Source organism: Macaca nemestrina, chromosome 7 (assembly GCF_043159975.1).
Source record: "Macaca nemestrina isolate mMacNem1 chromosome 7, mMacNem.hap1, whole genome shotgun sequence".
Lineage (NCBI taxonomy): Eukaryota > Metazoa > Chordata > Mammalia > Primates > Cercopithecidae > Macaca > Macaca nemestrina.
In genome coordinates, this window is record NC_092131.1 from 85097770 (window position 1) to 85110082 (window position 12313).

The 12313-nt window shown below is 43.3% G+C and overlaps 1 protein-coding gene across 1 annotated transcript in view; it reads left to right on the forward strand.

Moving 5' to 3' along the window:
* Nucleotides 1-3167: 3167 nt before the first annotated feature.
* The window catches only part of LOC105499609 (solute carrier family 7 member 8), a 59346-nt gene continuing 50200 nt past the window's right edge, over nucleotides 3168-12313 (forward strand). The window contains exon 1 of the mRNA XM_011772313.2: nucleotides 3168-4211. Within this exon, the coding sequence (XP_011770615.1) occupies nucleotides 4061-4211 (151 nt within the window). The 5' untranslated portion in view covers nucleotides 3168-4060. The remainder of the gene's footprint in view (nucleotides 4212-12313) is intronic.

Below are 12313 nucleotides of genomic sequence, written 5' to 3' on the forward strand. Positions count from 1 at the left end.
AGAGAATAGAATAAAAATATAAAGTCAAATGCAGAATAGAGTAATCCCAGCACTTTGGGAGGCCGAGGCGGGTGGATTACGAGGTTAGGAGTCCGAGATGAACCTAACCAACGTAGTGAAACCCAGTCTCTACTAAAAACACAAAAATTAGCCAGGAGTGGTGGTAGGTGCCTGTAATCCCAGCTACTCAGGAGGCTGAGGCAGGCGAATCACTTGAACCCAGGAGACAGAGGTCACAGTGAGCCGAGACCCGAGATCGCACCACTGAACTCCAGCCTGGGTGACAGAGTGAGACTCTGTTTCAAAAACAAAAAACAAAAAACAGTGTTCAAAATCGAATAAACATTAGTTTGTAATTTTTTACAGATTTTTGTCAACATATTACACCAAGGCTTTTCTTTCTGCCTTGTGTTCAATGTTAGTCACATGGAATTTTGATACACTTAAGAGTTTATGTCACAAAAAGATTCCAACCTCAAGAGTGGTACTTAACATAAATAACGATCCCTTGGAAAGTGGGGAGATTCCTTTCCTAGCTTTGTTTGTTTGTTTTGGTTTTAGTTTTCTTTGAGATGGAGTCTCACTCTGTAGGCCAGGCTAGAGTGCAGTGGCGCGTTCTCGACTCACTGCAAGCCCCGCCTCCCGGGTTCACGCCATTCTCCTGCATCAGCCTCCAAAGTAGCTGGGACTACAGGCGCCTGCCACCACGCCCGGCTAATTTTTTTGTATTTTTAGTAGAGACGGGGTTTCACCGTGTTAGCCAGGATGGTCTCGATCTCCTGACCTCGTGATCCGCCCGCCTTGGCCTCCCAAAGTGCTGGGATTACAGGCCTGAGCCACCGAGCCCGGCCTGGTTTGGTTTTTCTAAAGACAGGGTCTCACTTTGCCACCCAGGCTGGAGTGCAGTGGTTCGATCTCGGCTTATTGCAGCCTCAACCTCCCGGGCTCACACGATCCTCCCACCTCAGCCTCCTGAGTAGCTGGGACTACAGGCGTGAGCCATCACACCCAGCTAATTTTTGTATTTTTTGTAGAGATGGGGTTTCACCATATTGCCCAGGCTGGTCTTGAACTCCTGAGCTCAAGCACTGCACCTGCCTTGGCCTCCCAAAGTGCTGGAATTACAGGCATGAGCCACCATGCCCAGCCCCTTTCCTATATATTACATTGCACCAGTAATAGATGGTAATAAGCCACTTATAAATTCCAAATGCTAAAGAAATAGAAATACTAATCTTCAGCAACTCTTCCTTTTCAACGTGTGCACCTAGTACCACTGTATTCCAAGAAAGTATTTGATCCCATAACCCCCTTAACTTCTTAGTTCATAATTTGAGAAGGCTAAAGCTTACCTTATTGTTATCAGTTTACACTGGTTTTAGCAAGAGACCTCAAATTCATCACATTCATGTTTTATCCCACATTAAGTCTGCATCATATAAATTACAACTACCAAACATTACTGAAGGACCTCACGTTTGAGAAGCATTATTTGTTTTACACGATGATGTTGAAATCTGAGCAGAAGTCTTCAAAGCTGAATGCTTACAAATGAATCCACCAGATTTTCCCTCAGTGCTTTCTAAGGTTGTCAGGAAAGGCTAGAGGCAAATTCAACATTTTTTCATTTCCCATGACTCATTCCCTCCCATGGAGTTTTGTGCTATATATTCCCTGCCTTGTCTGGGATTTTTTGTTTGGTGTTTTTTTGTTGTTTTTTTTTTGCTGAGCCTTTCAATTTGCTGTATCTTGAACTAGCAAAAGGAGGAGAGGAAGTTCCTCCCAACCTTTGAAACCTCTTAATACTTGCTGAGTGATCAAGGGGGCAGATGACTGCTGATTGAACTTTACCCCATTTGAAAAAGGTTTTGCTACGATAGCTCAACCAACCTCATTTTAAGGAATTAAGTATTTATTTTCCTTAAAACCCAAAATCTTTTGGAACATTTTCCAGAAAGTGAGGCCAAATTTCTGTAGTTAGAGGTCAGTGTGGGGGAACTTTATTTTTTAGGCCCACTTTAAAATTAAATAATTTTGCATAATATATTTAATAAGGCTAAAATTAACTTTATTTTAGACTTATAGTGTTGTCCACTATATTGCTTTATACCTGTTTTTTTGAAATACTTTACAATTATGAATAGACATTGTTGCCCTCACCTTAAGGCAGCAGTTTCTGAGTGAAATTCTTCAGGGAAGTAGAGGCATAATTTCAATATGGTAATAAGATAGTTATTCTAACATCAATAAGTCTGTTTCATGATCAGCGATGTACTCATAATTCCCCATGTGTGCTTTTCAAATAGTTTATAGCGCAAAAATATTAGAAGTTGCAGAACCGCAGTTCGAGTCATTTTTTTTTAATGTTTCAGCCAGCCCTAAATAAGAGCTGTGAACAAGGCTACCTGGTGATTTTGTTTTTTATCTTTTTGTATGTGCATGTGGTTTTTCTGGCTTTTTGTTTTGTTTTGTTTTGTTTTTGAGACAGGGTCTTGCTCTACCTCCCAGGCTGGAGTGCAGTAGCGTCATCACAGCTCACTGCAGCCTTGACCTCCTGAGCTCAAGCAATCCTCCAGCCTCAGCCTCCTGAGTAGCTAAGACCACAAGGCCTGCACCACTGCACCCGGCTAATTTTAAAACTTTTAGTAGATGGGGTATGGCTCTGTTGCACAGGGTCTCAAACTCCTGGGCTCACATGATCCTTCCCCCCTCAGCCTCCCAAAGCGCTGGGATTACAGGCGTGAGCCACCGCTCCTGGCGATTTTGTTTATTCTGTACTCTTAGTAGCTAACAATTACACTAAAAGAACATTTTTCCCATTGTTAATTCCTTCCATTTCCCTCCCCCACCCGTCGATTCCCCCTGTTTTTAGGAAACTCGAAGATGTCTCTTCAACGTTCTCTCCTGTATTCTCAAATGATCTAGTCCTAAATATTTTAACACATTTGGCTAGTTTATTTCTGATGGCATTAAAAGTATCTGCACAACTGTTCCCTTATTTATAAAGCTCACAGATGCTGTATGACCTGTAACATTATACTAGCTAATGAGCTCTCCCGGAACAGTTGACGTGGAAGGAGTTTACTTCCACTTGGTTGCAAGGAGAAAGATGGAGAAAGCGAGAGACGATTGCAAAAGGAAATAACTTAGTCCATTTTCTCAGTGCTGTGTGGGGGCTCTGTGCTAATACTTCAATTGCAGAGGAGGGAGGAGACGGGACTGAGGATGGAGGGGAGCAGAGGAGGTAGGGGCGGAGCCTCGGCGGGCGAATAAAACCCCTCGCTAAAGAGAAGCACGTTAGTGTGTGGAGAAGCCACTCTCCCGAAACCCAGAGGGATGGGGCCGGCTGTGCAGTAGAACGGGGATCGAAAAGAGGAAAACAAGCGCACGAAGAAGAGCGAGAAAGAAGAGGACATCTGGGAAAGGCGGAAGCAGAAGACGGGGAAGGGAAAAGAAATCCATAGCAGGTGGAAACCAGATCTAGAGCAACACGGTCAGGTTCACAGTTTGTTTTTCTGGAAGAGAAGAAAGTACCTGAGGACTGCCCTTTTTTCCTACCGTTAATGAAAACTACTTTTGTCTTTATCATAAAAGAAAAAACTAAGGGGAGGTAAAGGCAATCTCCTGTTTTATTAGGGGGAGAGGTGAAGGGAAATCCAGGCTCTCTTTCTGAAGCTCTGGAATAAACCACTGCCTGGTGCACACAGCAGTTTGAACCATCCTGGTTTCTGAAGACACATCCTTTTCAGCAGAATTCCAGCCGGAGTCGCTGGCACAGTTCTATTTTTATATTTAAATGTATGTCTCCCCTGGCCTTTTTTTTTTTTTTTTTTTAAAGCAACACTTTTCTTGTTTGTAAACACGAGTGACCAGAAAGTGTGAATACGGAGTAGAAATATTTTTCGTTTTCTCTTTTATCTGCTTGCCTTTTTTAGAGGGTAGGAGTGGTTCCTATTTCGGAAAAGGACGTTCTAATTCAAAGCTCTCTCCCAATATATTTACACGAATACGCATTTAGAAAGGAAGGCAGCTTTTGGAGGTTGCAATCCTACTGAGAAGGATGGAAGAAGGAGCCAGGCACCGAAACAACACCGAAAAGAAACACCCCGGTGGGGGCGAGTCGGACGCCAGCTCCGAGGCTGGTTCCGGAGGGGGCGGAGTAGCCCTGAAGAAAGAGATCGGATTGGTCAGTGCCTGTGGTATCATCGTAGGTGAGTTCCATTCCTTCCCGCCGACCCCTCCTCTCCCCTCTGGTGGTCCTCCTGTGAGATCTTAACCCTTCGAGAGCATTATTGTTCTTCCTATTCCTTAAAAAGGATTGTCAGTCACCTGAGCTGTAACCCATCTCCATTGGTCAAGTTTGAGAGGCATAGGAAATACATCATACATCTCTTCCTCCAAACCAGGCAAAGATTCTGCCCAGTGTTCATGGAAGGGAGCAAATCGTGGTCAGAAACCCGGCTGATGATTAGCATTGCCTGGGAACTCCTGAAAAATACAGCTCCTGGTCCCTACACTTGGAGGTTCTGGTTCAATAGGTTTAAGGTGGGACTGAGGAATCTGAACAAGTTTTTATGCAGCTATTCTCCCCAGGCTGAGGATGGGCTCTTAAGGCATATTTTGCAGTTTCATGTTAAATGAAACTATGGGATAGGTACTAAAAATAGCAACATTAATGCCCTGCCTTTTTATTTTAGTGTTTTCTGCCTTATGCAGCACTTCTACTGTGTGAAGTAGCTGTGATAGGGCTGTTATTCCCATTTCACAGATGGGGAAGTTATGGAAGAAAAGGGAACAGATTGTGCCTCTCGGTTAAATGGAGAGTTTGCAGTTTCTCTAGTTGCCTGGTGGAGTCCACCTCTCTCTTAACAGCCACGGAGGACCTGGTGAGGCTCTTAGAGGGAATCAGGAGTAACTAGAATGTGTAGAATGTGGAGTTGAGGAGGAACTGATGGGTAAAATATGTGTCCTAGCTGGGAGGTGCTGAAGGTGGGGAACCTGGGTGGCCCCAACAGTGCCAGTGCAGGCCACTCAGACCCCCTGGCTGTACTTTGCAGGGCAAGGGTCCCAAATACAGCTTCATCTCTAGACAGCACATCCTCTTTCCAGAGAAGCCTTGGAGATGGATGGCAGGCAATAAGCTCACTATTCCTGCCCTCACTTCAGAGTGAGAGATCGTTCTGCTATCTTTGGTAGAGGGCTTCACTTTCTTCCCAGAAAAAGGAGTGCAGGACAGTCAGGCATAGATATGCTTCTTTGTCATCTCTCCAGAGTTCCTTTATGAAAGCTCACTGTGTCCGGGTGCCCCTGAACCAGTTTCTCTGGCTGACGCCATGTTCTATGCAATAGCTCAGAGATATTTTGGCATCTGAGCAATAGTGACACTGGAGAACACTCTTGAAGTCAAATAAAATCAGTACAGTATTCAGATAATCCTCTTCACCTCTACACCCGGAACTTCAGTGACCAAGCTCTCTTCAGTCTCTTTCTAAAATGAAATCCCATCCCCCCACCTCCTCCCACCCCCTGGAATCCTACTTTATGTGATTCTCTGATTCTGGGAAGTTTTCCAGGCCATCTACAGTTATAAGAAAGATAATGTTATAAGAAAAATTATAGTCATGATCTGAATCTCTCTTTACTTTTTCTCATGACCTTTTTTTTTTTTTTTTGCCTCTCCTTCACTTTATCTCAAAAAAAAAAAAAAAAAAAAGAACAGCCAAGTATTCAGTATGTATAGCGCATGCCAATTTAAGGTCTATAAATAGCCCAGAGCCTGATACCTCTTTCACCAATTTGACTGACAGAATTAAGCATTTTCTTCCCTCTGTGAAGGTTCTGACTTATACACAGATGTGCACGCCCACAGGCACACAAGCACAATTAAACATCCTTCTTCCTGCCTCAGCCTGGCTCACCCTTCCCAACATATGTTCAGGTATTCAAGGGTAGAAGGTATTTTCCTCTATACTGATGTTTTTGTCTCCTCCTTTAACATCTTTTTCAAGACTATGAAGAAATGGGAGTGTTCAGATAAAATAAGTACAATTTCTATGGGTATATGTTACTACTGATTTGTCCACAACCTTATGGATGGTACTTCAATGAGAGAATAATCTCAAAGCTCCCCATGGTGACATTGCAGTAACAAGAATGGCAACTCTGGTGTTCTGTGATGAAAAGAGATTCCAAATATGTGATTTTACAGAAATCGGGATATTTTTGCAAAGCATGAGAATCCTTGTAGAGTTAATAGGCACTATTCTACCCCAACTCAAGCTAGACACAAATTTCCCCTTTAAGATGATACAGGGGAAAAAATTCATTCTGCTTCCCCTCCTGCATGGCTGTTGAGTCGCAGATGTGCTGAGGAACTGCCCTTTCCTCTTCTGGAGAAGTTTCTCAGTGGATGATCGTGATTCAAGTGTTTTCAAGACCAAATGCAAAAATAGAAATGGCATTTTCTGTGTAGATTTCAGGGATCTGGTGTTCAATGTCAACACTGCAGGAAAAAAGAGAACTAAAAGGTAAAAAGAGGGCCGGGCATTGTGGCTCATGCCTGCAATCCCAGCACTTTGGAAGGCCGAGGCAGGCACATCACGAGGTCAGGAGATCGAGACCATCCTGGCTAACACGTTGAAACCCCTTCTCTACTAAAAATACAAAAAATTAGTTGGGCATCGTGGCGCATGCCTATAGTCCCAGCTACTCGGGAGGCTGAGGCAGGAGAATCGCTTGAACCCAGGAGGCAGAGGTTGCAGTGAGCCAAGGTTGCACCACTGCACTCCAGTCTGGCTGACAGAGCGTGACTCCATCTCAAAAAACAAAAAAGGTTGAAAAGAGAAAGGAAATTTTCTAAGTGAATCAGGTGACGTGGTATGGAAAAGTAGCATTTGTCCCAAATCTTTCTTTCTTTTTTTGAGACAGGGTCTCGCTGTGTTGCCTAGGCTGGAGTGCTGTGGTGGGCTGACTGCATTGCTGCAGCCTCAAACTCCTGGGGTCAAGCGATCCTTCCACCTCAGCTTTCTCAGTAGCTGCGACACAGGCATGCATCACCACACCTAGCTAATTTTACATTTTTTCTTGTAGAAACAGGGTCTCACTATATTGCCCAGGCTGCTCTCCGACTCCTGGGCTCAAGAAATCCTCCCACCTCAGCCTATCAGTGCTGGGATTACAGGCATGAGCCACCATGCTCGGCCCCCAAATCTTTTTTATTTTTATTTTTTTCAGGGACTGTGTCAAAGGTACATTTGCCCTAAATCTCTCTCTCTCATACCTAATTGACTTAGAGGGATAATTTAAACTACCTTTTTTTTTTTTTTTGAGACAGAGTCTCACTCTGTTGCCCAGGCAGAGTGCGGTGGTGCGACCTCAGCTCACTGCAACCTCCCAGGCTTGGAGTGCAGTGGCGTGATCTCAGCTCTCTGCAACTTCCGCCTCCCGGGTTCAAGCGATTCTCCTGCCTGAGTTTCCCAAGTAGCTGGGACTACAGGCGCGCACCACCACGCCCAGCTAGTTTTTTTTCATTTTTAGTAGAGATGGGTTTCACCGTGTTGGTGGGGCTGGTCTTGAACTCATGACCTCAGGTGATCCACCCGCCTCAGCCTCCCAAAGTGCTGGGGTTACAGGAGTGAACCACCACACCCAGCCTAAAGTACATGTTTTGTAAAATTTCATTCACAATCATCATGGATGATTGAAAGCAGGGATAACAGAATGGTAGGTGTTATGGAAATATACTATGAATTAATAGAAGACTCATGCCAGAGAGTTCCTTATAACCTGATTGGGAAGATGAGATGCATATGTACTAAACAGAGAACACTGAAAATTAATGACATGGTTTAGTTGTGTAAGAGCTGAAGGAGGGCAAAGTTAGGTGAATGGTGGGAAGCAAGGAGAGAGAAGTTCTTACTAAGAACTAGATTAAGAAGCATCTTGAAGGATTTGAGAAGATGAAGTAGGGGATTCTGGGAGTTTTCGTAGGTAAAAGCACAATGACTAAACTATTATTTCCTAGATCAAAGATTGTGTCCTTAAAAAAAAATTGAACTATGAGAAAAATTGAGCCAGATGTGGTGGTGGATACCTGTAGTCCCATCTACTTGATCATTTTAGCCCTGGAGTTTCAGGCCAGCCTGGGCAACAGAGCAAAACCTCATTTCCCTTTTTTTTTTGGAGACAAGATCTTACTCTGTTAACCAGGCTGTAGTACAGTGGTGCAATCATAGCTCACTGCAGTCTTGAAAGCAATTCTCCCACATCAGCCTCCGAAGTAGTTTAATAATTTTTAAAATTATTTTTAATTTTTTTTTGAGACAGGGTCTCCCTGTGTTGCCCAGGCTATCTCAAACTCCTGGGCTCAAGCAATCCCCCTGCCTTGGCCTCCCAAAGTGTTGGGGTTATAGGTGTGAGCCACCGTGCCCAACAAAACCTTGCCTCTTAAAAAAAAAAAAACAAGTGTCTTATATATTTCTGAATCTTTAGTGTTTAACAGAGTGCCTGCTAAGGAATACTTACTCAAAGGATTGTTGAATTTAACGGACTCTAGGACAAAAATATGAACAGGAAACATTTATCTGCAGGGCTGCTGGGAACCTGGCTTGAAAATCTTTAAGCTAGGAGTAGTTTGATCAACCTGGACAATTAGGTTGGCCCATTTTAATCTTTTTTTTGAGACGGAGTCTCTGTCACCCAGGCTGGAGTACGGTAGCTTCAACCTCCACCTCCCGGGTTCAAGCGATTTCCCGCCTCAGCCTCCCGAGTAGCTGGGACTGCAGGCATGCACCACCATGCCCGGCTAATTTTTTTTTTTTTTTTTTAGTAGAGACGGGGTTTTGGGGTTTCCCTGTGTTAGCCAGGATGATCTCAATCTCCTGACCTCTTGATCCGCCCACCTCGGCCTCCCAAGGTGCTGGGATTACAGGCGTGAGCCACCACGCCCGGCCTATTTTAATTTTTTAACATCACCCTTGCCCTAACCTAACCAGGCTTTTGCTCTCCATGTGCTTGGCTAAGGAAACCTGTTGGCAGCATATTAATTTAGATTTCACCATGCATGTGGAGTTCCCCACAAAGCCGAAAGAGGGTGTGGAAGACAGCAAAGTTCATTTATTAATGATACCAAAGGTACTGTTAATGCTGTGTTTATTAAACACTTAGTATATGCCAGGTACTCATCCAATTATCTAACATACCTGAACTTATTTGTCATTCACAATAACTCATTTGGTAGACACTTTATTATCTCTTCCTCCAGACAGGAAATAGAGACTCAAAGGGGTAAGCAACTTTGCTGAAGATCACACAACTAAAAAATATTAGAGCTAGGATTCAAACCCAGAGCTTGTCTGAATTCTGAATCAAGCTCGTAAACATTATTCTTCACTATTTCTCTTTTTATCTCCTAAAGGAGCATTTTCTTTTAGAATCCGGACAGAGATCCTTATTCATTTTTATAAATGAATGTTTATTGTATAGCAATTAATTTTGTGTTCCCAGTGAGGAAGTTCCCATTATATGGGAGAGCTGGGTATGGAAGAAAGTAATATTCCCGGTGCAATTGCAGGAAGATTTGGGTGAGCCTGAGGGGCATCTGGCCAGCACAGACCATGCTTACATTCATTCCTGCACGTGCACAACTTTCCTTTATGGACCAGTGTCCTTCCCAGCCATGTTAGAGGTGCCCACAGAGTTCTCGGCCGTTTAGGTACCTTATACCAGTCACATATCTAGGTATGTAACCAGCATCTATGTCTTGAAGGCATTAAAAGGAAAACCTTAAACAAATTAAATTTAACAGTGTTTAATTGAGCAAAGAACAATTTGTGAATCAGGCAGCCTCTTGAACTAGAACTGGTTCAGAGTTTCTGGGGCAGTCTCATGGTCGAAGATTTATGGGCAGAAAAAGGCAAGTGACATACAGGAAATGGAAGTAAGGTACAGAAACAGCTGGATTGGTTACAGCTCTACGTTTGCCTTATTTGAACATGGGTTGGACAGTTGGCTGCCTTTGATTGGCTGAAACTCAGTTAATGGTACAAAAGTAGGTTACAGTCTATTTACACATCCAGTTAGGTTACGTTTCACTACCTATGGAGAAAACTTTAAGTGGAATTTAAAATATGTATGGAGGCAGCTTTAAGCTAAACTTAACAAAGGTGAAAAAGCTGGTTGGAGAGCTGTAATAATAAATCAAAAAAGTATACAATATCAGACCATTTTGTTTTCAGCACAATTTATGTTTATAGGGGATCTTGGTATATTTGCTACGGAACAATACTGGATGCAGATCTAGCTACTAGACCACTATCTCCCAACTAACATGACTTTTTAAAATAGTATTTATTGAGCTCTTACTAAATGCCAATTCTTTTTTTTTTTTTTTTTTTTTTTTTTTGAAACAGAGTCTCGCTCTGTCACCCAGGCCAGAGTGCAGTGGTGCAATCTCAGCTCACTGTAACCTCCCGCTCCCAGGTTCAAGTGATTCTTCTGCCTCAGCCTCCCAAGTAGCTGGGATTACAGGCGTGAGCTACCATGCTCAGCTAATTTTTGTATTTTTAGTGAAGACAGGATTTCACCATGTTAGCCAGGCTAGTCTCAAACTCCTGACCTCAAGTGATCCGCCCGCCTTGGTCTCCCAAAGTGCTGGGATTATAGGGGTGAGCCACCGCGCCCTGCCTAAATGCCAATTTCTGAGTTATAAGCTCTTTACATATATTATTTTACTCAATCTTCACAACAATCCTAAGAAAGTACTTATTATAATTACCTGTATGTTAAAAATGGGGAAATTGAGTCACAGAGCTGGTAGCTAATTTTCCTAGGGTCACACCACTGATAACTGCGATGACTCCATAGCCAAAACACTTAACTATTTCCCATTTCTAATTGGCAACCAAGACAGGAGGAGGCTGATGTGTATTGCATGGTGGGGCAGTTGGCCATGGAGGAAGACAACCCTGAGACTGGAGTCCAGAAAGACCATGGATGTCTGATACTGAAAAAATTGGGGCAAAAAAACTTTAAGGGTTTCTGTCAACAGAGAAATGTGGCTATGGGTATAACCTGTACTGAAATGGCTCTGGGCTGACTTGGAAAATTTTCAAGTATGAAAGATCTCACACCCATGTGGTCTATACCATTTTAGAAGATTTTGCATTTTAGTCTCGAATATGATGTATGAGCTTCTAATCCCAAAAATGTCTACTGGATATTAACCAGAGGGAGGGAGTGTGAAAACTGCTTCTTGAGTTTGTATTTCAACAACAAAAAAAAGAAAAACAAATATACACACACAAAACATGGAGGGATTAGGATTTGGTTCATTCAGGATGAAAATGTGATTAAAACTCTCATTGTTCTCAAATAAAATTCTGGGACAGGAGCCACTAGGAGGTATTTCAAAACAAACACATCTTGGTGAGTAGGGAAAGGCTATACACCCAGCAATGTAATAATAAGTAGCTACCATTCACTGAGCACTTACTATGCACCAGATTTATAGTGCCCGATTAGTACTTTATAAGTGTTCTCATCTAATCCCACACAATAACTACTGTTATAGAAGTGAAAGGTTCAAATAGGTAAGTAACTGGGTGATGGTAGAACCTAGATTCCCACCCAGGTCACTAAACTCTGAAGCACCTGGGCTTAACTAAAATGCTCCTCAGTCTGGAGTGCAAGGTGTCTGGGACCAGGGATCCTGTTGGATGCTTCCTGCCTCCAGGAACCAGAGAGCTCAAGGAGTAATTTGATTGAATCTGCTGTTGTCAGGGCGATAATACATTCCCTCAAAGAGCAGAGTTACACAGAATGACTTACTAGCAGGAGATGCTTTGAGTCAGGGAAAGAAAGTAGGAATCTGGCAGGTAAAAAACTATGTCCAAGAGACACACTAGACAGCCAGTTTAAACAACCACAGTTAAAAACACCCCGTATCTGCCAGGTGCGGTGGCTCATACCTGTAATCCCAGCACTTTGGGAGGCCGAGGTGGCTGGATCACATGAGGTCAGGAGCTCGGGACCAGCCTGGCCAACATGGTGAAACCCCCTCTCTACTAAAAGTACAAAAATTAGCCAACTGTGGTGGCAAGTGCCTGTAGTCCCAGCTCCTTGGAAGGCTGAGGCACGAGAATCGCTTAAATCAGGAGGTGGAGGTTGCAGTGAGTCAAGTTGCACTACTGCTCACTCCAGGACTCTGTCTCAAAACAACAAACAAACAAACAAAAAACACCACTGTACCCAAATCAAATAACCTTCTCAGAGAGGCCAGCACCATATATACACTTTTCTGAGTTAAATCAGCTTA